The 24,983-nt window shown below is 40.0% G+C and overlaps 1 protein-coding gene across 1 annotated transcript; it reads left to right on the plus strand.

The window, feature by feature from the left end:
* Positions 1–912: 912 nt before the first annotated feature.
* Positions 913–7,867, plus strand: LOC125777260 (uncharacterized). Its single transcript, XM_049451605.1, has 5 exons — positions 913–3,654; positions 3,760–3,948; positions 4,054–4,155; positions 4,261–4,384; positions 7,839–7,867. The coding sequence occupies exons 1-5, from the start codon at positions 913–915 to the stop codon at positions 7,865–7,867; spliced, it is 3,186 nt and encodes a 1,061-aa protein (XP_049307562.1).
* Positions 7,868–24,983: the final 17,116 nt, after the last annotated feature.

Genomic DNA, 24,983 nt, shown 5'->3' on the forward strand with positions numbered 1-24,983 from the left:
TAAAATTAGCAATTAATTACAAATGAAAAATTAGTTTAAAAAACATTTTCCAGTGGACCAAATTATAAATCTAAACCATTCTCGAATCTCTTTGAACATACACACAAAATTTCATCAAAATCGGTCCATCCGTTTAGGAGCAGTTCAGATGCAAACACACGGTCAGAAGATTTATATATATAAAGATGTATGTATATTAATATTATAATTCCTCGGCCTCCTGAATGTGAACAAGATCATACCGTCATGATTCAAAACGAGGAAAACTGGAAGAATGTGAGGAGTTGCATAGAAAACCTACTAAGGTTAAAAGACCTGGACCTTGACGGCGGACATGAAAGACGAGAGATAGGTTTCACATCTAAATGTGAAACTGGTCCCAGAGTAGGCGACGGTTCCATAAAGTGGAGATTTTAAGTGACCTGCAAGGTCATTTTTCGCACCAACATAGCAGACTTCAGTCAATATCGTACAGAAAAAAATTATGTTCTTTTTTCTTTATTTAATTTACAATAAATGTTTTGAGTTGAATTACTATATACTATGTATGTATATTTTTCTTCAATTATAGAAAAAGTTGTCATTAATTATTACATAAAACTTAATTTAATACTTAATCGTAAACTAATTATATCTAACGTTTTTTCAATTCTAGTAACTGCGCAATTTATTCCTCATCCTCTGTATTGCTACACTTTGGGTTCCTTAATCCATCCATTCATCATTTGACATTCCTGTTCTGTTAACCACTTTCCTTTTTCCATCAAAGCGGGAGTGTCTTCATCACTTGCTTGTCTTTTCGCATCCGGTTCGTCGCTTTCATATGGCTCCAACATAATAGTACGTTGTCGTGATGCTTGCGGAGTCAAAGTAAGTTCTGATGGTGGATCAGGTGAGTCTGGAGGTCCGCACATGATAACAGCGCTCATCCTTTGTCGTGATGCTTGCGGGGTCGAAGTAAGTTCTGATGGTGGATCAGGTGAGTCTGGAGGTCCGCACACGATAACAGCGTTCATCCTTTGTCGTGATGCTTGCGGGGTCGAAGTAAGTTCTGATGGTGGATCAGGTGAGTCTGGAGGTCCGCACACGATAACAGCGTTCATACTTTGTCGTGATGCTTGCGGAGTCGAAGTAAGTTGTTATGGTGGATCAGGTGAGTCTGGAGGTCCGCACACGATAACAGCGTTCATCCTTTGTCGTGATGCTTGCGAAGTCGAAGTAAGTTGTGATGGTGGATCAGGTGAGTCTGGAGGTCCGCCAACGATAACAGCGTTCATCCTTTGTCGTGATGTTTGCGAAGTCGAAGTAAGTTGTGATGGTGGATCAGGTGAGTCTGGAGGTCCGCACACGATAACAGCGTTCATCCTTTGTCGTGATGCTTGCGGAGTCGAAATAAGTTATGATGGTGGATCAGGTGAGTCTGGAGGTCCGCACACGATAACAGCGTTCATCCTTTGTCGTGATGCTTGCGAAGTCGAAGTAAGTTGTGATGGTGGATCAGGTGAGTCTGGAGGTCCGCACACGATAACAGCGTTCATCCTTTGTCGTGATGCTTGCGGAGTCGAAGTAAGTTGTGATGGTGGATCAGGTGAGTCTGGAGGCCCGCACACGATAACAGCGTTCATCCTTTGTCGTGATGCTTGCGAAGTCGAAGTAAGTTGTGATGGTGGATCAGGTGAGTCTGGAGGTCCGCACACGATAACAGGGTTCATCCTTTGTCGTGATGCTTGCGAAGTCGAAGTAAGTTGTGATGGTGGATCAGGTGAGTCTGGAGGTCCGCACACGATAACAGCGTTCATCCTTTGTCGTGATGCTTGCGAAGTCGAAGTAAGTTGTGATGGTGGATCAGGTGAGTCTGGAGGTCCGCACACGATAACAGCGTTCATCCTTTGTCGTGATGCTTGCGGAGTCGAAATAAGTTCTGATGGTGGATCAGGTGAGTCTGGAGGTCCGCACACGATTACAGCGTTCATCCTTTGTCGTGATGCTTGCGAAGTCGAAGTAAGTTGTGATGGTGGATCAGGTGAGTCTGGAGGTCCGCACACGATAACAGCGTTCATCCTTTGTCGTGATGCTTGCGGAGTCGAAGTAAGTTGTGATGGTGGATCAGGTGAGTCTGGAGGTCCGCACACGATAACAGCGTTCATCCTTTGTCGTGATGCTTGCGGAGTCGAAATAAGTTCTGATGGTGGATCAGGTGAGTCTGGAGGTCCGCACACGATAACAGCGTTCATCCTTTGTCGTGATGCTTGCGGAGTCGAAGTAAGTTGTGATGGTGGATCAGGTGAGTCTGGAGGTCCGCACACGATAACAGCGTTCATCCTTTGTCGTGATGCTTGCGGAGTCGAAATAAGTTCTGATGGTGGATCAGGTGAGTCTGGAGGTCCGCACACGATAACAGCGTTCATCCTTTGTCGTGATGCTTGCGAAGTCGAAGTAAGTTGTGATGGTGGATCAGGTGAGTCTGGAGGTCCGCACACGATAACAGCGTTCATCCTTTGTCGTGATGCTTGCGAAGTCGAAGTAAGTTGTGATGGTGGATCAGGTGAGTCTGGAGGTCCGCACACGATAACAGCGTTCATACTTTGTCGTGATGCTTGCGGAGTCGAAGTAAGTTGTTATGGTGGATCAGGTGAGTCTGGAGGTCCGCACACGATAACAGCGTTCATCCTTTGTCGTGATGCTTGCGAAGTCGAAGTAAGTTGTGATGGTGGATCAGGTGAGTCTGGAGGTCCGCACACGATAACAGCGTTCATCCTTTGTCGTGATGCTTGCGGAGTCGAAATAAAATCTGATGGTGGATCAGGTGAGTCTGGAGGTCCGCACACGATTACAGCGTTCATCCTTTGTCGTGATGCTTGCGAAGTCGAAGTAAGTTGTGATGGTGGATCAGGTGAGTCTGGAGGTCCGCACACGATAACAGCGTTCATCCTTTGTCGTGATGCTTGCGGAGTCGAAGTAAGTTGTGATGGTGGATCAGGTGAGTCTGGAGGTCCGCACACGATAACAGGGTTCATCCTTTGTCGTGATGCTTGCGGAGTCGAAGTAAGTTATGATGGTGGATCAGGTGAGTCTGGAGGTCCGCACACGATAACAGCGTTCATCCTTTGTCGTGATGCTTGCGAAGTCGAAGTAAGTTGTGATGGTGGATCAGGTGAGTCTGGAGGTCCGCACCCGATAACAGCGTTCATACTTTGTCGTGATGCTTGCGGAGTCGAAGTAAGTTGTGATGGTGGATCAGGTGAGTCTGGAGGTCCGCACACGATATCAGCGTTCATCCTTTGTCGTGATGCTTGCGGAGTCGAAGTAAGTTCTGATGGTGGATCAGGTGAGTCTGGAGGTCCGCACACGATAACAGCGCTCATCCTTTGTCGTGATGCTTGCGGAGTCGAAGTAAGTTCTGATGGTGGATCAGGTGAGTCTGGAGGTCCGCACACGATAACAGCGTTCATCCTTTGTCGTGATGCTTGCGAAGTCGAAGTAAGTTGTGATGGTGGATCAGGTGAGTCTGGAGGTCCACACACGATAACAGCGTTCATACTTTGTCGTGATGCTTGCGGAGTCGAAGTAAGTTGTTATGGTGGATCAGGTGAGTCTGGAGGTCCGCACACGATAACAGCGCTCATCCTTTGTCGTGATGCTTGCGGAGTCGAAGTAAGTTGTGATGGTGGATCTGGTGAGTCTGGAGGTCCGCACACTATAACAGCGTTCATCCTTTGAGATTCCTGTTCTGTTAACCACTTTCCTTTTTCCATCAAGGCGGGAGTGTCTTCATCCCTTGCTGGTCTTTTCGCGTCCGGTTCGTCGCTTTCATATGGCTCCAGCCTAATAATACGTTGTCGTGATGCTTGCGGGGTCGAAGTAAGTTCTGATGGTGGATCAGGTGAGTCTGGAGGTCCGCACACGATAACAGCGCTCATCCTTTGTCGTAATGCTTGCGGAGTCGAAGTAAGTTGTGATGGTGGATCAGGTGAGTCTGGAGGTCCGCACACTATAACAGCGTTCATCCTTTGAGATTCCTGTTCTGTTAACCACTTTCCTTTTTCCATCAAGGCGGGAGTGTCTTCATCCCTTGCTGGTCTTTTCGCGTCCGGTTCGTCGCTTTCATATGGCTCCAGCCTAATAATACGTTGTCGTGATGCTTGCGGGGTCGAAGTAAGTTCTGATGGTGGATCAGGTGAGTCTGGAGGTCCACACACGATAACAGCGTTCATCCTTTGATATTCCGTTTTTGTTAACCACTTTCCTTTTTCCATCAAGGCGGGAGTGTCTTCATCACTTGCTGGTCTTTTCGCGTCCGGTTCGTCGCCTTCATATGGCTCCAGCCTAATAATACGTTGTCGTGATGCTTTCGGGGTCGAAGTAAATTTTAATGGTGGATCAGGTGAGTCTGGAGGAACGCACACGATAACAGCGTTCATCCTTTGATATTCCGTTTTTGTTAACCACTTTCCTTTTTCCATCAAGGCGGGAGTGTCTTCATCACTTGCTGGCCTTTTCGCGTCCGGTTCGTCGCCTTCATATGGCTCCAGCCTAATAATACGTTGTCGTGATGCTTGCGGAGTCGAAGTAAGTTCTTTTTTTTTTTCAAAATTATTTTATATATTGTATCTGCTTTTTCTTAAAGCCTAACAATAAGTAATGAAATCTTAAATCTATTTAAAAACTAGGCAGACTCAAGCAAGTGATTGAGCTGTTTTGGTGTTACGTCGCTTTTTAATACGCAGGCATATCTCTTCTTTTATGTCGTGTTTGATCGCAGGAATGTACCAAAGCATTAGCCAAGGTGTTTGGGTGATCTCGGAGTTTAGATATATATTTGATTCTGCTGTCTTCTACTTTTTTTTAACATAGGAATACCAAGGTTTTTATGGATATTTTCGTTACGCATGTACCATGGTGAACACGTTATTGTTCTAAGCATTTTTGATTGGAACCTTTGTATTAGATCAATATTAGTTGCACAGGTCGTATCCCACAGTTGAATGCCATACATCCAAATCGGCTTTATGACCGCATTATATAAGAGCACTTTGTTGTCTAGGCTAAGTTTGGAGTTTTTATTTAAATGCCAATTTAAATTTGCAGCTCTAATCTTCATACATGTTATTCTACTAGATACGTGTTTTCTCCACGTGAGCCTTCTATCTAGGTGAATACCAAGATATGTTACTTCGTTCGCTTGGGGTACTAAGATATTGTTTATTTTTGCTACCGGGCACATCTTTGGTCTTAGCGAGAATGTAATGTGCTTACACTTCTGTTCATTCACATTTATACGCCAGTTCGCTAGCCATTCTTCGACAGAACTTAAATGCTCCGTTAATATTCTTGATGCTAAATTGTGGCATTTGTTACGGCTCACTATTGCTGTATCGTTCGCCAAAGTTGAAGTTAATACATTGTTAGCTGTTGGAAGATCTGCTTTATATATGATGTATAGTGTTGGGCCTAAAACACTGCCCTGGGGTACACCAGCCCTTATCTGACGTTCATCAGATATGAAATCTCCCACTTTTACCATAAATTTTCTATTTTTTAAATAAGACTCCAAGGTTCTATACAATTCTAAAGGTAGAATTTTTTTAATCTTATATAAAAGACCTTCGTGCCACACCTTATCAAACGCCTGAGCTACATCTTGAAATATTGCTGAACAGTACTCCCTGTGCTCAAATGCTTTCCTTATCTCGTTAGTAATTCTATTTACTTGCTCTATTGTGCCATGTTTCGCACGAAATCCGAATTGATGCATTGGTATTGTATTATCTTCGTGGAGGAAAGGAGACATCTTTGATAGTAATACTTTTTCAAATACTTTTGAAAGACAGGGTAGAGGACTGATTGGTCTGTATGAAGACGGCTATGTTAAGTCTTTCCCAGGTTTATCTATCAAGATAATCTGCGACTTTTTCCATGAAATTGGATAGTATCCGAAACTAAGAATTGCATTGCAGAGCGAAGAGAGCACCTCTACAGCAATAATTGGTAATTCAATTAGCATTTTTGGGGAAATTTTATCGTGTCCCGGCGACTTTTTTGGATTAAGTTCTTTGATGATACCAATGATTTCAGAAGGTAAAGTCATAAGAGGCTCGAGCGACTCTTTAGCTGTGTTGGGTAAGATTGACAGCTTAAAGTTGTTCTTTGGCAAATTGGGTTGAAATACCTTTTCTAGGTGATTTGCAAAGCAATTAGCCTTTTCCTCGTCACTTCGAGCCCAATTTCCTCCTAAGTCTTGTATAGGCATGTTGCAGTCAGTTGGTGGCTTCATGGACTTTTGGGCTTTCCAAAGGGAATTTTGCTTGTTTGAATTCGGACACAGCTTCTTTATATACATTTCGGTGTTCAATTCTACCTCACGTTTAAGCGTGTTTTTTAATTTACGTACAGCAGATTTTAATTGAAGCTGAGTGGAAGGGGAACGATTTATCTGCCATTCACGTCTTGCATGCCTTTTTACATTTACAAGCATTTCTATTTCTCTATTAGAGATTTTTCTGAAACCAAGCGGCTTATAGCTTTTGTTTGGTGTTGCTAAGACAGCTGCGCTGGTTATTATATCATTGACTTCTCTTATACTTTCGTCAATATCTCTTCCTGTATTTATTTTGTACTTAATATTAATGTGGCTACTGACGTATTTTTTTTACATTTTAGCCAATTTGTTTTATAAGAAGTTAGACCCACTTTTGGATTAATGAATATGGGTTGTTCATATAATTTTATTAGTACCGGAGAGTGATCAGAAGATAGATCAGTACATGTATCTGCTGTTATGTGTGATTTATCTATATTTTTGATTACAGCAAAATCAATTAAATCTGGTATTTTCTTCCGAACACTAGGCCAACATGTCGGCTTAACAGGAGATATTATTTCAAGGTTATTATGCCTATTTATAACAGTTTGATACAGCTGTCGTCCTTTCGGATTAATAAGACGTGAGCCCCAGTACGTGTGTTTTGCGTTGTAATCTCCACCTGCTAGAAATCTTTGACCTAGTGTTCCAAAAAGTCTTTAAATTCGATTTTTGTAATTTTAAAACGAGGTGGGCAGTATATAGCCGTAAGGTTTAAGTCACAACCCCGATTTTTTACTGATATTGTTGTAGCTTGTAACTGTGGTGTAGCATACGATTCTAGAGCATAGTGGTTTAAACGATTTCTAATCAACACTGCCGTGCCACCATGCGCTTTTCCATCCGGATGATTTGTAACATATAGTCTAAATCCCGGTATGTTGAAATTATTTTTATTTGTTAGATGAGTTTCTGAAGTAAGCATTAACATCTATATTCTTTACAGACAGAAATCTGATAATCTCTAATTTATGTTGGTTAACACCGTTAGCATTCCATATACAGATATTTAGTTTTTTTTTTTTTTTGTTTTTTTTTATTACAAACATTTTTAAAACTTTAACAATGTTTGATATCACTACAACTAGTTTCAAAACTAACGAGCAGTTTGATTTGAATAACTTAAAAACGAATTACATAGAAATTAATAGTAATATTCATACATAGATGGTAAATAATTAATTAATTCCTTTATATTTTAGCTTCCAACTAAGCTATGTGGTTTTTTGCGACATAATCGACTAGAGCGGCATGTGTCTAAAAGAAGATTTCTCGCCTCCTCGTTCACATGTGCATTAAGCCTTTTGTAGTGGGCATCTGCCTGACTCCTTATTTCTTCGGCGACTGTATTCATCCCTAGGTCTCGATGAATATCCGCATTTCTGCAGTACCAGGGAGCATTTACAATGCCTCTTAGCACCTTGTTCTGAAAACGTTGTATAATATTAATACTGCCATCATTGGCACACCCCCACAGTTGCGCACCATATGACCATACCGGCTTGATTATTTGTTTATAAAGAAGTAATTTGTTGTATATGGACAGGTGTGACCTTCGCCCAATTAGCCATTTCATTTTCGATAATTTCAGGTTAAGTTCAATCCTTTTTATTTTAATATGCTCTTTCCAACGTAATCTAGCATCAAGCGTGATGCCAAGATATTTAGCTGTATTTGCGTATGGTATGCAGACATCTAGAATACTTATAGGTTGATAAGTGATTCTTTTGTTTGTAAAATTTACATGAACCGATTTGTCACCGTTTAGTTTTATTCTCCATTTTTTAGTCCAACTTACTACAGAGTTGATCGCATGTTGCAGGTTTAGCGCAGCTTTTTCTGCTGTTTTTTCGACGCATAGTATTGCGGTGTCATCAGCAAAAGTGCCAGTCATACTGTTTGGTGCTAACGGTAAGTCTCTTGTATACAGAATATATAAAAGTGGACCTAAGATACTTCCCTGAGGAACTCCTGCTGCAATTTCTTTAAGTTATGAGAATTCATTTCCTTGTTTTACACGGAAAAATCTCGTGGTGATATATGATTCTAAAAGAGCACAATACTCAACCGGAAGGCATGATTTTAGTTTTTGCATAAGGCCTTCGTGCCATACCTTGTCAAACGCTTGTGCAACGTCAAGAAATACAGCTGAGCATACGTTTCCCTCCTCCAGGGATTTTTCTATTTCTGATGTTATTCTGTGAATTTGTTCTATTGTTGAATGCTTATTTCTAAAACCGAACTTATGCGATGGGATTAACTGCTTTTCGTCGATTATAGATTTCAATCTTAGATAAATTAATTTTTCAAAAAGTTTTGAGATTTGTGGAAGTAGTGAAATTGGTCTATATGACGAGACTACGTGAGGATCCTTTCCTGGCTTAGGAACCATAACAACTTCGGCGACTTTCCAAAGGCTTGGAAAATGTGTCAGACGGATTGCTGAATTGTACAGATAGGTGAGCTTCCGTAAACATTTGTATGGTAACTGCTTTAACACTTCAGCTGTAATTAAATCGAAGCCAGCTGCTTTCTTAACTTTAAGCTTTTTAATTTCACTTTTAAGTTCACAAATGGTGATTGCTGGGATTGTTGCATGATCCTGTTGAATACTACTGAGGAACGCGATTTCACTATCCTCGTTTGGACGAAAAGTTTCAGCTAGGTGTTTTGCAAATGCATTAGCTTTATCACAATCACTTCTAGCCCATGTATTTGAAGCAACTTTTAGTGGTGCAACGTGACTTATTGGACGTTTCAGATACTTTGTACTTTTCCAGAGTGAGTAATCATCTTTTTTGTCAGCGGATAGTTGAGATAAATATTTATTAATTGATTCATTCTTAATATGAGCAATTTCTCGTTTTAATTCTGCTGTTGCCTTATTAAGGTTGGTTTTGTCGAGAGGTGAGCGGGTTTGTTGCCATTTCCGTCGTAACTTTCTTTTCTTAATTAGAAGGATTTTTATTTCTTTAGGGTAATTTGAATCTATAATTTTCCGCTTTATCTCCGGAGTATTATCAGAAGCTGCTTGTTGAATTTCTTTCGTAAATGTGTTAACTTCTAACTCTAGTTGTTCAATTGTTGTGATTCTCGGACACTTTATTTTAGTCTGAAGTATTTGTTTGAACGAAGTCCAGTCCGTATTTTTGTTGTATAACTTCAGACTAGTATCTCTTTGAATTAGTGTTTCACTTACTGTTAAATATAATGGGGAGTGATCAGAGCTTAGATCTAACCCACCTTCTATTTCTATGAAATTTCGAGATATTTTCCTGGTTATAAAGAAGTCTATAACATCTGGTATTTTGTTGGTGTCCGTTGGCCAATAAGTTGGTGTTCCGGTCGATACAAACTCACACCCGGTTTTCTGAGCTGCCTGGAATAAGTCTCGCCCTTTAGCTGTCGTTAGGCGCGATCCCCAGTAAACATGCTTAGCGTTAAAGTCGCCTCCCATAATAAATTTGTGTTTGTGCATATTGAGAAGTTCTTTATATTCTTCAACGAGGATTTTGTATCTCGGCGGGCAATATATTGCAGTAATTGACAAGGGTTGGTTCATTGCTTTTAATGTAATACTTGTGGTTTGAATATTGTGCGTACTGATTTTTCTATCCTCATAATGTTTAATGCTGTTTTTAACAATAACAGCAGTGCCTCCCCTCGCAAAATTACTAGGGTGGATTGTATGATAGACATCGTAATTTTGGAAAGTTATATGGCTGTGTCTCGTAAAATGAGTTTCGGATATTAGACATACATCTATTTTCTCTTTTTGTAAAATAAGTAGAAGCTCTTCTTGGTGCTTTAATAGTCCATTTGCATTCCATGTCATAACTCGGAGAGCACCATTCATACCTTAGATTTTGTTTTATTTTTATTTTTTTTCGAGGTTATCCAAACGGCTGCACAGATCGTTATTGAATTTTTCTTGTTTATTTAACTTCTCAAGGATTTGAGTTAGTAGGTCTTCGGTAATCTTTGTGTTTTGTGTAGTTTTTTTGATGTACTGGGCAAATTTGTGGAAATTTTTTGTTTCTTCAAGGCTTTTTTACGAATACTTTGAAGCTCCTTGGCAACAATACATCCTCTGTAGTTTGCCGGATGGCTTTCGCCACAGTTACAGCATTTTGGTTTTTCTGAGTTGGTTTTTTGGCACTCGATGGTTTTGTGCTTACCACCGCATTTAACGCACTTTGACATTTTGCCACAGAAGTTCTTGGTGTGTCCAAATGCCTGGCAATTTTTACATTGTGGAATAAGTTTAGAATTCCTAACAGGCTCGATAAGAACAACGGTGTGAAGAATGTGTTTGATTTCATAAATTTTCTTGATGTCTTCATTAGAATCAAAAGTGGCTAAAAACATGTTTAAAGGTTCTCGTGTTTTCCACTTGAGTTTATTTACGACGTTCATAACATTTAAACCTTGTTCTTTTAAATCAGCGATAATATCACTAATGCTGCACGAATGGTGGAGATTTTTAATCATGACCTTTATTGGACGCGTTTGTTTGTCTTCAAAGGAATACCATGAAGCTCCCGACGCAGACAACATTTTTTTCACTGATCTGTAGTCATCACTTGATGTAACGCTTATCTTATGAATATCGTTATTTAATAGTTTAAATACAAATGAACCCTTAGTATTATCTTTAATTATGTTATTTAGTTCTTTATAATTAGAGATATTCGAAATCATAATAGGTGGAGGCCGCGGTTCATATTTCGGTTTTTCATTTTTAACTGTGTGGTTTTCACTCGATGAAAAAGTATTTTCTTTTAAGATCACTTCTGGTGAATCTTCGGCCTTACGCTTTTTACTAGGCCTTTTATTTTTCTTCAAAATCCAGTCTGTTTCCATAGCTAATTTTTCTTCATCAGTTTCGTATTGAGATTGACTATAATTAGGCACAAGTGGACGATTATTTTGTTCTTTAAGCTTTTGATTTTCTCTTTTTAATTGTTCGCATAATTGTTCTAAATCTTTCAATTTTTGTCTCAATTCATCTATTTCAGAAACTAATTTTTTCGGTTGGCTTGTTGTTATTTCCTGACCCCCTCCAGGGGGCGGGGTACGAATCATAATCCAGCTATATATTATATGTTTGTTGTATAAGGGATTACTCGTAGGTAATGGTGAGTTAGTTAGCCAATAGTTAGTAAAAATAAATAAATAAATAAATATATATGTGACAACTACCAGATGAAACGTTTACCAATTTAGGTGTATACTTTTAGGCTAGCCTAGTGCAGCTAAAAAAGCTTAACTTAAAGAACGCAAATACAATTTGGTTCTTGTATTGGATAACAATAAAGCTTATACTATGGTAGTGACTTTTCCAAATTCCTTTTTGCGGGTCAAAGTCCAATAAGAAAAAATGGTAATAGGCTGCCTTACATCTACTGAGAAACTTTTAGCAGGTGCAACAGCCTATCCACTCAATCATCTCACCGCACTTCAACTTCCAGTCGATCTCCGTGAAAAGCACCTTCGTAAACAAACGAGTTGTTTATTTTAATTATTGTCAATATTTAAAATTATTGAATTTATTGATTTTATTTCCTTCACACTTTATTTTTCTCCACTTCTCTCCAGGGATGCCAACTGAGAACCAGATATTTAGTAAGCTCATTTTTTACTTAATAAATTTTGCAGCATTTGATTTTGTGATTTTATTAAATCTTGGATCATTTTTTGCGTGGTAGACATAAATTGTGTCATACACTGTGTAAGATTTGTAATCATAGTTTCAATACCTCCATTTGGAGGATTTTGCGGCAGTTGCATTTGCACAGTGTTGCCTTTCACCACATTTGCATAGCTTCCTTGCATATTATTATTGTTAAAAGTAATAGGATTTGTACTTTTTTCTGAGGTTGCTATAATTTCATTACGGGGCGTTTGTAACAATTGGTTACGACGTGCTTGAATTCCCTGTGACAACTTAGATTTCAGATCTTTATATACAGGGCAACCTCTGTAGTTAGCAGTATGATTCCCTCCGCAATTGCTGCATTTTTTATTTAACTCTTCTTTCTTAAGGGTGCATTTAGAAGTGGGATGTAAATCACCACATACCACACAAACACTGCGTAGAGTGCGGTATGATTTAGTATGCCCACATTCTTAGCAGTTAGTACATTGTACCGGATCGTTTCTTTTATGTGGTTCTTCCACAGTTACTCTACGATGCAGCAAATATTTCAAATTATAAATGGGATGGGTCTCATTTTTTTTAAGTTGATTCGAATTCGGCAACAATTAAATTTTAAACATTGGCTGTGGTATTTTATTTCTATTAAATATATTTACAACTGTTTTAATTCCAAAACCACATTCTTCCAATGCTTCTTTGACTTCACTAGAGTCTACGGCGGACTCTATACCCTTGATTACAACAATTAGGCCCTTAGAGCTCTTCAGTTGATACGAATAATAATTTTTGTTTTTATTTGACAAAAATTTAACTATGTCCATAAAACTTTTTTCAGTGTAGGACTGAATTTTTGTTTCATCTATATTGCCTTTTTTCAAAGGCACTATATGGAAATTGTTAGTACCTACAATTTTACTTATTTCAGCAACGGAAGCATTATTGCTACGTTCGCGCAAATATATTGGAGGTGGTTTGGCATTAACGACTGTGGTGGTAACCTTGGCATCGTCGTCTGTTCCATTCCATTGCTCAGTAAGGCAAACCTATTGCCATTTAAAACTTCCGGTTTATTCTTAATTGGTGTACCGCCTTGAAATTTCTTGGGATTGACCGCCGATTTTGAAGGGCTTAATTTCCTTTTTATGTTAATGTAGCGGTCAATGCCAGTTTGTACAGACTGGCCTTTTTTTATTGGTACATTCTCACCTTGCTTTATGTTGTTCTTCGCTGCCTGCGTACTTGCTGGTACCTGTTTAGTTGGTGTGATCATGTTTTCTGCTGGCCGTTGTTGACTGCCGTTAACTCCTGCTTTAGTTTTTTGTAAGCTCTGCTTATGGTGCTGCTCAGTTGGTCGCTGCGATGACTCATCAATCTCACTGTTGCCTTGTTTGTTGGTAGGACCTGAACTCGCAGGCTCGACAAAGCTGAAGTAGGCATTCAGAGAATGCCTACGGCCTTGTTGGTGGGGCTGCGCTGCGCTCATGCCTTTGTATTTTTTTGTTTTATTTCACACTTATTATTTGTTATTTTGTTATGTTTTTTGTTTATAAACAGTTTGTGGAAGTAAGTTCTGATGGCGAATCAGGTGAGTCTGCAGGTCCGCACACGATACCAGCGTTCATCCTTTGAGATTCCTGTTCTGTTAACCAGTTTCCTTTTTCTATCAAGGCGGAAATGTCTTCATCACTTGCTGGTCTTCTCGCGTCCAGTTCTGATGGTGAATCAGGTGAGTCTGGATGTCCGCACACGATAACAGCGTTCATCCTTTGAGATTCCTGTTCTGTTAACCACTTTCCTTTCTCCATCAAGGCGGGAGTGTTTTCATCACTTGCTGGTCTTTTCGCGTCCGGTTCGTCGCTTTCATATGGCTCCAACATAATAATACGTTGTCGTGATGCTTGCGGAGTCGAAGTAAGTTCTGATGGTGGATCAGGTGAGTCTGGAGGTCCGCACACGATACCAGCGTTCATCCTTTGAGATTCCTGTTCTGTTACCCACTTTCCTTTTTCCATCAAGGCGGAAATGTCTTCATCACTTGCTGGTCTTTTCGCGTCCAGTTCTGATGGTGAATCAGGTGAGTCTGGAGGTCCGCACACGATAACAGCGTTCATCCTTTGAGATTATTGTTCTGTTAACCACTTTCCTTTTTCCATCAAGGCGGTAATCTTCATCACTTGCTAGTCTTTTCGCGTCCGGTTCGTCGCTTTCATTCTCATCGTCGGAAATATCCTCATGCGAGCATTCTGAGGAGCTATATCGATGCGACTTTTCAGCCCGTTCTTGGGACATCATAGAGTCATAAACCTCGGATTTCGTTAAACTCGTGGATATTCTACAAACGTCACTCTCTAACTCTTCAATGTTTGCAGCTTCAGTGGTTGAAACCGACAAACCACAAACATCAATAATCTCGCTGTCTGACTTTTCAGTGTCCGGAGCTGGAGATCCACTAATGTTTACGTTACCTCTAGCATATAAACTTGCTACAGTTCGTGAATAAAAAAGATCCGAAGCTGAATCAGATGAGTTTGGGAGTTCATAGATCATTATTCGATGTTCCTCTTCCCCATCCCAAAGTCTGCGGAGGCGGTAGCGTATGCAGTTTCTCCTTGTAAATTATCTATGTTGTAACGATTCGTTATTGGAGCTGTCGGAGGTCCCATAAGGTCCAAATTATTTTTATAAGAATTAGAATGCAAATACTCTGCAGGAATAACCGCGAAACCTGGATGAATTGAGATTCTTCCTTCGATATCCCTTTTCTTTCAATTCCATCACGGTTCCTGTGTAGAATTCAGCTTCTCTTTGTAAATTTTTCATGTTGTAATAATAATTAGAGCTTTCCAGAGCTTGCACAGGTCTGGTAATGTCAACGTTGCCTTCAAAAGCTCTAGGATACACATTCTCCGTCGGTATTTGTCTGGGATACGCATTCTCTCCGGGTACTGCAGAATTTTTTAAATTAGCAGCATTCGTCCTTTTATCTTCCTGTAACGACATTCCTGTATAGTATTCAGCATCTCTTTCAAAGTACGTTTGTAGAATTCAGCTTCTCTTTGTAAATTTTCCATGTAATAATAATTTGAGCTTCCCAGAGCTGTCAACGGTCTGGTAATATTCACGTTGCCTTCAAAAGCTCTAGTATACAAATTATTTTCAGACCAATCCGCAGAATTTTCTGGTCTAACTTCAAAGTGAGGTGTTGGTGGAGGTCTGGTAATGTAAACATTGCCTTATAGTGCAGAATTTGTTCTTCTGTTCTCAATGTCAGTCTCCGACTATCACTCAGCGTGAACAGTTGCGTTTCTAACACAGTGCGTTTGTTTTCAATTCTGTTTATCACCGCTATTCGTATTAAAACACGTGCATTAGTTGTTTACTTATCTAAGCCGCGCTTAAAACGTCAGTGACACAAATCAACAATTTGCCAATATGCCCCCCGGGGCCTCTAACCTCGGAGATAACAGGTTCGCCCTGCTTTCTCCGTGCTCCAGACCTAAACGAAAAAAAGCAGAAACGACTCCACTGGATGTATTCCCAGAAATCTTCTTCTTTACTGGCGTAGACACCGCTTACGCGATTATAGCCGAGTCAACAACAGCGCGCCAGTCGTTTCTTCTCTTCGCTACGTGGCGCCAATTGGATATTCCAAGCGAAGCCAGGTCCTTCTCCACTTGGTCCTTCCAACGGAGTGGAGGTCTTCCTCTTCCTCTGCTTCCCCCGGCGGGTACAGCGTCGAATACTTTCAGAGCTGGAGTGTTTTCGTCCATTCGGACAACATGACCTAGCCAGCGTAGCCGCTGTCTTTTAATTCGCTGAACTATGTCAATGTCGCCGTATATCTCGTACAGCTCATCGTTCCATCGAATGCGATATTCGCCGTGGCCAACGCGCAAAGGACCATAAATCTTTCGCAGAACTTTTCTCTCGAAAACTCGCAACGTCGACTCATCAGATGTTGTCATCGTCCAAGCCTCTGCACCATATAACAGGACGGGTATTATGAGTGACTTATAGAGTTTGGTTTTTGTTCGTCGAGAGAGGACTTTGCTTCTCAATTGCCTACTTAGTCCGAAGTAGCACCTGTTGGCAAGAGTTATCCTGCGTTGGATTTCTAGGCTGACATTGTTGGTGGTGTTTACGCTGGTTCCAAGATAGACGAAATTATCTACAACTTCAAAGTTATGACTGTCAACAGTGACGTGAGTGCCAAGTCGCGAGTGCGACGACTGTTTGTTTGATGACAGGAGATATTTCGTCTTGCCCTCGTTCACTGCCAGACCCATTTGCGTTGCTTCCTTGTTCAGTCTGGAGAAAGCAGAACTAACGGCGCGGGTGTTGAGTCCGATGATATCAATATCATCGGCATACGCCAGCAGCTGTACACTCTTATAAAAGATTGTACCTGCTCGATTAAGTTCTGCAGCTCGAACTATTTTCTCCAGCAGCAGATTGAAAAAGTCGCACGATAGGGAGTCGCCTTGTCTGAAACCTCGTTTGGTATCGAACGGCTCGGAGAGGTCCTTCCCGATCCTGACGGAGCTTTTGGTCCCGCTCAATGTCAGTTTACACAGCCGTATTAGTTTTGCGGGGATACCAAATTCAGACATTGCGGCATAAAAGCAGCTCCTTTTCGTACTGTCGAAAGCAGCTTTAAAATCGACGAAGAGGTGATGTGTGTCGATTCTCCTTTCACGGGTCTTTTCCCAGATTTGGCGCATGGTGAATATCTGGTCGGTTGTTGATTTACCAGGTCTGAAGCCACACTGATCAGGTCCAATCAGTTTGTTGACGGCGGGCTTTAATCTTTCACACAACAAGCACGATAGAACCTTATATGTACGCGATGTTGAGGAAGCTTATTCCACGGTAGTTGGCGCAGATTGTGGGGTCTCCTTTTTTATGGATTGGGCATAGCACACTTAAATTCCAATCGTTGGGCATGCTTTCGTCCGACCATATTTTACAAAGAAGCTGAAGCGTGCTCCTTATCAGCTCTTCGCCGCCGTGTTTGAATAGCTCGGCCGGCAATCCGTCGGCCCCTGCCGCTTTGTTGTTCTTCAGGCGGGTAATTGCTATTCGAACTTCTTCTTGGTCGGGCAATGGAACGTCTTTTCCATCGTCATCGATTGGGGAATCGGGTTCGTCTTCTCCTGGCGTTGTGTGTTCACTGCCATTCAGCAGGCTGGAGAAGTGTTCCCTCCATAATTTAAGTATGCTCTGGGCATCGGTGACTAGATCACCTTGGGGGGTTCTACATGAGTATGCTCCGGTCTTGAAACCTTCTGTAAGCCGCCTATAGAAATACCAATTACAAAAAAAGACGATCCTAAATTTATCACAATAAAAGCATTGGAAGGTAACAAACCACTAACGAGCTTATCGTGTTTTACCGTAGATAAAGGTATACTAGCCATTAGCAAAGATGTCAACACTATATCCGAGCTTCGCGACGGCAGTTTACTTCTGCTTTTCAAAAATAAGAAAATTGCAGAAAAGTTTTTGTCAGCTAATCTCTTCCGGGCGTGTGCGATATCACCGCAAAACTTCACGATAACTTGAACAGCGTAAAAGGAACCATTTTTGCTCCATTCCTGACTCATTTGCCTGAAAGCGACATTATAGAGGGTCTTAAGACGCACGGCGTAACTTCTATATATAAGTTTAATAGAATAATTGATGGTGTATCTAAGCCTACTGGCTCAATTCTCTTATCATTTGATAAATAACATCTTCCCGAAAAAATTGAAGTCGCATGGAGAACGTCCATACATCCCAAATCCCATGAGATGCAAGTCGTGTCAAAAACTTGGCCATACAACAAAATACTGCAAAATTTCCCAATGTGTAACAATTGCTACCTCCCTCCCCACTCCCCTACCGAATGTATAAGAACAATGTGCGCTAACTGCTCTGGAGAGCATCCGTCCTCCTAAAACGCTTGTCCAAAATTTCTACAAACTAAAGAAATACTACGTATTAAAACTTTAGAAAAATGCAGCATGCACGAAGCAATAAAAAAATACAAAAATACAATCCCGGCTCCCCTTAACCCCTCATTATATACATACTCAACCAAACCATCATCTTCCACAAAGAACATCTTGTCTCCACTTAACTCTCACACTGCTGACCTTTATCCGCAATCATTTAACGAAAACCCAACAGCAACCAACGAAATCGTTGATAATCCACTCTCTCAAAATAATTGCAATATGTATCTATCTGACTCTCTCAACTTAACAGACATACTCTCGCGCTATTGCACAGCACTTTCCTCTCCCCTTCTTATCCCTCTTTCCTCTAAATCTCCAACTAATAAACACGATGACTCAATTACGCTTTCCCCACCTTCGCAACCAGCAGAAACTAATAATATGGACATTTCTAACTCATAATATTTTTAGCTATATACTTAACAAAAACAAATACCAGTTTTCTTTTCCCTTTTGTGCATATGTTTGTAGCTTTACAGTGGAACATAAACGAATATTACAATAATTTCATCGTTCTTGAAATATTAATTAAATCACACAATCCCTCTGTAATTCTTTTAAATGAAACCCACTTCCCCAACATGGTCAACGCTCGTACACCTTTGGCCTATGTTGGATACTTTCATAATTTGCCACATATTTTATCTAGTAAGCAAGGAATTAGTATCTTAGTGAAGAAAAATGTCCCGCACAAATGTTATCCTCTCCAGTCCCGCATCTCTTCCTTGGTGTTAGAAATTCAATCGCCCAATAAAATATCCATTGTCTGCGCCTACTCCCCTCCTGATCAAGCATTTTCAAGCACTGACTTTAATAGTATTTTTCCGTCAACTGATAGTCCTTTTATTTTGGCAGGCGATTTTAACGCCTGGAGTCCTAAGTGGGGTTCCACTTCGCTAAATGCTAAGGGCCGTGTAATTGAAGATTCAATCCTTACCTCCAACTCCTTTGTCCTTAATAATGGCTCCCCGACTCACTTCTCTACTCACAAATCCTTCACCCACCTTGACCTCACCATTTGTTCGATTTCCCTTTCTACCAAATGCACTTGGCTAGTAATTGATGACCTCCATGGCAGTGATCATTTCCCCATTATTACCAGACTCCCTTCAAACCGTTTTCCTTCAACATTTCGCCCGAGGCTGAAATACCAGACTGACTCTGCTGATTGGTTAAAGTTCCAAGATGCGTGTCTCCATGGTTGCAGCTCCTATCCCATTTCCCTCAACGTCAACGAAGAAGCGTCCCGCGTTCAAAAAATCATCAGAAGTGCGGCTAATCTATCTGTCCCACAATCAGGTAGCAAAAGTCCTAGGCCGGCTCCATTGTGGTGGAGCGCTGAACTTTCAACTTTAAGGCAAGCCAAACAAAGTACATGGCATGAATATAAGCGGGAAAGATCTTCCTCCAATCTGCTTCAGTACAAAAAAGCTAATGCTAATTTTCGCCGCAAAACCAAACTTGCGAAAGCTGCCTGCTTTGAAAAATTTACCAGCAACATTAACTCGTCATCCAACCTAAGAAGGATCTGGGCCGACATCAAAAGACTATCTGGGATGGCTTGTTTTTCTACAATATCTGACTTAAGTTCCGCTCGCCGCACTCTTCTATATCCTCTAGATATAGCTCAAGAGTTCGCCAACTCCTTTCTACGGCCTCCTCCGATTGCAACTTCTTCCCCCCTGAATTTATTTCAAATAAGTACCAAACAACCTCATCCCGGTTTCCACCCAGCAATCTTTCGATCTCTGCCAAGTACTTAGAAAAAGACTTAACGCATTTTGAGCTGGTCTCTGCCCTTTTTTCAGTAAAAGGCAAAACACCTGACCACGATAGAATTTCTTACCCCATTATCAAGAACCTTCCCCCTCCTATCCTTTCCCGCCTTCTTAACCTCTACAATAATATTTTTTCTACAGGCATTTACCCCCAAGCTTGGAAAACCAGCTTGATAGTTCCCATCCTCAAACCTGGTAAATCTCCCCCTGATGTCTGCAGTTACCGCCCAATCTCCCTTCTCACGTGTTTAGGCAAACTGCTAGAAAAAATGATTGCTACCAGACTCTCCTGGTATGCCCGCAAAAATGATTTCATTCATCATAACCCAGTTGCATTCAAAAGAGGGCAGGGTACTATCGACTCACTTGCTCATCTTGACCACTATATTTCTAATGCTTTGTCAAATAAAAATCACATCTCCTTGATGTCTCTCGATTTTCTAACAGCCTTCAATCGAATAGGTATTCATATCGTACTAAGGCAACTAACCAAATGGAAAGTGGGTCCGCGAATCTTAAATTTTATAAAATCTTTTTTATCATATCGTAAAATAAGCGTCCTTATCTCGAACACCCGCTCCTCTATCCTTGCCCTAGATAATGGCACTCCTCAAGGATCACCCTTATCGCCTTCTCCGATATCCTCTCCAAAATCTCCTCCTGGTCGCAAACTTCCGGCGCTTCAATTTCCCCTAGCAAATCTAAATTGTTGCACATTTGTAGAAAAAGAAACTGTAGCACCCATACCATAACTTTTTCCGATGTAACTATAAATTGTACAAATAGCCTTAAGTTTTTAGGTATAATACTAGACTCTAAGTACTCTTTCGCTCAACATTGTCAATATGTAAGAGATAGACTAATGTCCAAACTATTAATAGTTTGTCTCCGCAAGCGCTCATTTTTCGGTCCGGCATTGTTGATTAACGTAACCAGTGCACTTATTGTCTCAACTATACAATACGGTTTGGAAGTTTATGGACATCACGCAAAAAATAAGTTGAAAATGCTGACTGGCCCTTACCACGCTGCAGTTCGAAGATCGCTACGCGCGTTTCCAACGACTCCCTTAAATAATTTATTTGCAGAATCTGGGCTAAATACAATATTCGATGACGCCGAAGTTCGCAAACTCTACGCTAAGCTGATGTTTTCACCGAACGCTCTTCTTAGAAAGGACCTACAATTAGCGATTTCGCGCAAACGGCCACCCAAAGTGCAATCATCCGTTTACTTATGTATCAAATTCGTAAAGGATAACGGCCTTCCACTCCAAAGGCCTCATATTCGCAAAAGCGTTCATCCGCCGTGGCTGTTTAAAAATGATTCTTTTATCGATGAACTTGTCCATCTGCGGGAGGCGAATACTGCCAACGATGTATACAAGGCAAATTTCCTCGAAGTGGCAGCTAAATACAAATCCACTGGATGGGATCTGATTTTTACCGACGGTTCAAAATCATCACAGACTTCATTTGCTGTCGTAAAAGAACATGGAGAAGTAATTACTTATGGTATTTTATTTAATTTCTGCTCGATTTTCACAGCAGAAGCTGTGGCAATATTCAAGGCGATGCTTTATTCCGTACGAAATAAAGGAAAATTTATAATTTGCTCTGACAATATGTCATGTTTTCAAGCTATTAAGGGATGTAACAAAATCAACCCCGTTATTGAAAACATTGGAGACATCCTTATTTCACACCCCCAGAATATCAAAATCATGTGGGTCCCCGGTCACGCAGATATAAAGGGCAACACGATTGCCGATAAGGTCGCTAAAGATATGGTTGTTACACCTACTATAACTTCCAACGTTTTTTTTTAAGGGATATCTACTGGATTTTAAATAATGAGAGGCAAAAAAAATTGCTATCCGAATGGAGCCGATATAGCCATCACTACTCCTCAATCAATCCCAGTCGTACAAAACCCTGCTTCTCTCCGACCATGCCGACAAACTACATAACTCCATATGCCCATCTCCGGCTTGGCCACACGATTATTACAACCTCTCATTTGCTTCCAGGCGCTACTCCTAGTTGCTGCCCGTTCTGCAACTTTTCACTCAGCATTAACCACCTCTTGGATTGCTGCCCGAAACTTGATGCCCAAAGACTACACTATTTCAATGGTATTAATCCTACACAGCTGTTAAAAAACCCGATGGACAATAATATTAGCAGGATATATGTATAATTTCCTCAGAGATACCGACCTACTCCGACGCATTTGATACCGCCCTAGTCAACATGCCAGCCGAAAGCCTCCGATGCTAGCGCTGCGTTATCTTTAGCTTATGTAATAATTTTATTGTTATGTAAACTTTTATAAAATAAATAAATATTTTCAATGTTCGGAATTGATTGTCTAGTGTTTACATTGTTACCAAAAACTCTAGTATTTAAATCCTCGTCGATTGAGACTGGAACAGCATTCGTTCTTCGATTCTCCTCTAACGACATTCCTGTGTTTGTCAAGTCGTGTCAATTGTAATTTCTGGTCTCTATGTTTAAATTATTCATGTTGTTATAAGTAGCTTTTAGAATATTTTTATTTGGGGATATTTCCTCTGCGGCAATGTAAACTAACTGCTGGTCCATTTTATACTATTTTTACCTACCTAATGTTCAGGTGGCCGACATTTTTTACCTACCTGATTTTCAGGGTCGTGAACTTACCGCTCGTACCTGTTTTCCGAAGTGTGTTTAAAGCGCCGAACTTGTTCGAAGGATATATGGTTTTATGTTAAGTATTATAGATTACTAGCTTTTTACCCGCGGCTTCCTCCGCAGTGGAGCCAGTAAATAAGTATGAGAGATAAACGGTATGGGTATAATAATAGAAAGGAGTCAAAATGATAACTAAATTTTATTGCTTGGCTGAGATCAACAATTTTTAAAAATTACTACAGACAATGAAGTTTCAACACCTTAAAATATGCGTATTGAAATACAACAACAAATGTTAAAATACTATACACTTCATCGTAACAAAAATAAATAATTCTCAATTCTAATAATTTCAAAAAATAAAATACAAAGTATTAAGCTAGAATATTTTTGTAGACAATGTTATAAGTTTTCCCGTCGGGTGCAAATATGTGTACATTCTGGGCATTAGATACACGTGAACAGGCTATATAAAGTTGACCACGAGAGAAGCATGGGTTTTCTAAATGCACTCCTGCTACCTGTAATGATTTTCCTTGTGCCTTGTTTATAGTAACAGCAAAGTTAAGCTTGACGGGAAACTGAACCCTTTTAAATTGGAATGGAAGGTCAGTGCGAATAATTGATATCCGAGGTATTATAACACTATTTTCCTTACCGACACCTGTTCAAATATTAGCACCAATTATGTTCTGTCCCAATTTTGTTATCCGAAGCCTTGTTCCATTACATAGCAGAGGAGCATCCAGATTTCGCATAAGCATTACAGGTATATTTAGTTTCAATTGAAGTTTACGTGACGGTACACGCGATAGTTCAAGTGAATTTGAAAACTCCACAGGATATGAAGTACTTAGTTCCGTATCTATAATTGTATCTATTGACAAATATTCCTTCATTTCTCCTTAAACCTCGCTTAAAATGTCAGTGTTGATCCTATTAACAATTTCGTTTCTTGGTGCTAATATTGCTCTTGCACACAACCACTGATCACTACACAAATTTTGTTGCAATTCCGGAAAAACATTAGCAATGAAATCCACATCACTTTCTACTAAGTTACAAAATTCTCTTGACAGTAATATATAGCCTTCAACGTCAACAGCTAAACAACCATCAACAATTTTCAACAACATTTCAGCGTAAAGTCCTGAATCCACGTCATTATGAAGATGCACTCTTATATTCGTTTTCAGGCGGAGTTTTTCAACTATCGACCGTAAGCGTGATGATTTAATTCACGCTTGAATTTCATCTGCTGGTGTCCCCCTCTGAATCACTGGGAGGGTTTGACGGAAATCACCAGCCAATAAAACTACCTTCCGTTATATCGGCACTATCTCGCAAGTCCTGGAGAGTCCGGTAACACAGGGGGACGGTATTACAGTATTCATTGTTGAAGCTTAATTTTCGCATTTATAATATTAGTATGAGTATGATTTCTATATACCAGATTTCCGCTTCCGAGGCTTTTCCTAAGAAAAGCAGAGTAAGAATTAACATCAGCGAGATCTAACATAATAAAGTGACATCTTACCACAAAAATTACGGATTACCTCAAAAATTTTAATATATATACTATATATAGAAAAACTAGAAATAGTTGAAACTATGTATATTCAATTGAATTAGATATTGTCGTCACCGCCGGTAATACAGTGGGACGGCATTACAATATTCATGGTTGAAACTTCTTTACTGTTATCCTAGATGGCGTTGAAGTAGCTAAATTTGATCATTTTTTGACAAACAATTTTTTTATCTCTTTCAAATTTTTTTTAATATAAAGTACCCAATTTTACTTCTAATACTTTCAGAAGTATATGTACCAAGTTTCATGATGATCAGTTAAGTAGTTTTTGCGTGAAAGCGTAACAAACAAACTTACATTCGCATTTATAATATTAGTATGATTAATGTTATGGTTAGGGATGGCAACGATTAATCATTTGATTAAATTAATCGATTATTTTCATTCAATTTACGATTTAATTGCATCGAAACACCTTTTCTAATTACTCGACTATTACTCGAGTAATTGCAAAATAATTGCAAACAGCATTTTGAAATTTAATACATTTTATGTTCATCTAAGTTAGCGTACAAGGGTCGAAATTGGTCGCATCAATCATTAATGACTGGAAACGGTGTAAACATAGTTAAATTCTAATATGTCAACGTAGTTTAATATCAACAAATGAATGTTTGGTAACACTGCATTTACAGTTAAGTCAAACGCATTTTACGTTCAGTTGTTTGAAGAGCAATGGCGCCAGTTAAAAGCGAAGTGTGGAATTTTTTCAAGGGGGTATTCTACTATAGAATTTTGAAAAATTCCATTTTTTTATTCATACGAGTATATTTAAAGTTTAGACCCTTAAGAACATATCCACCGAAGGATTTTTAAAAATTTAAATTATTTTAAGAGCTACAGTTACTTTAGTGACGCAGTACCTAGCCCGGTAGGTAAGTAGACTCACTTTTTTAAACGCGTTTTTCTCGAAACTACTCTTTTCC

This window comes from Bactrocera dorsalis, chromosome 3 (assembly GCF_023373825.1).
Source record: "Bactrocera dorsalis isolate Fly_Bdor chromosome 3, ASM2337382v1, whole genome shotgun sequence".
Classification (NCBI taxonomy): domain Eukaryota; kingdom Metazoa; phylum Arthropoda; class Insecta; order Diptera; family Tephritidae; genus Bactrocera; species Bactrocera dorsalis.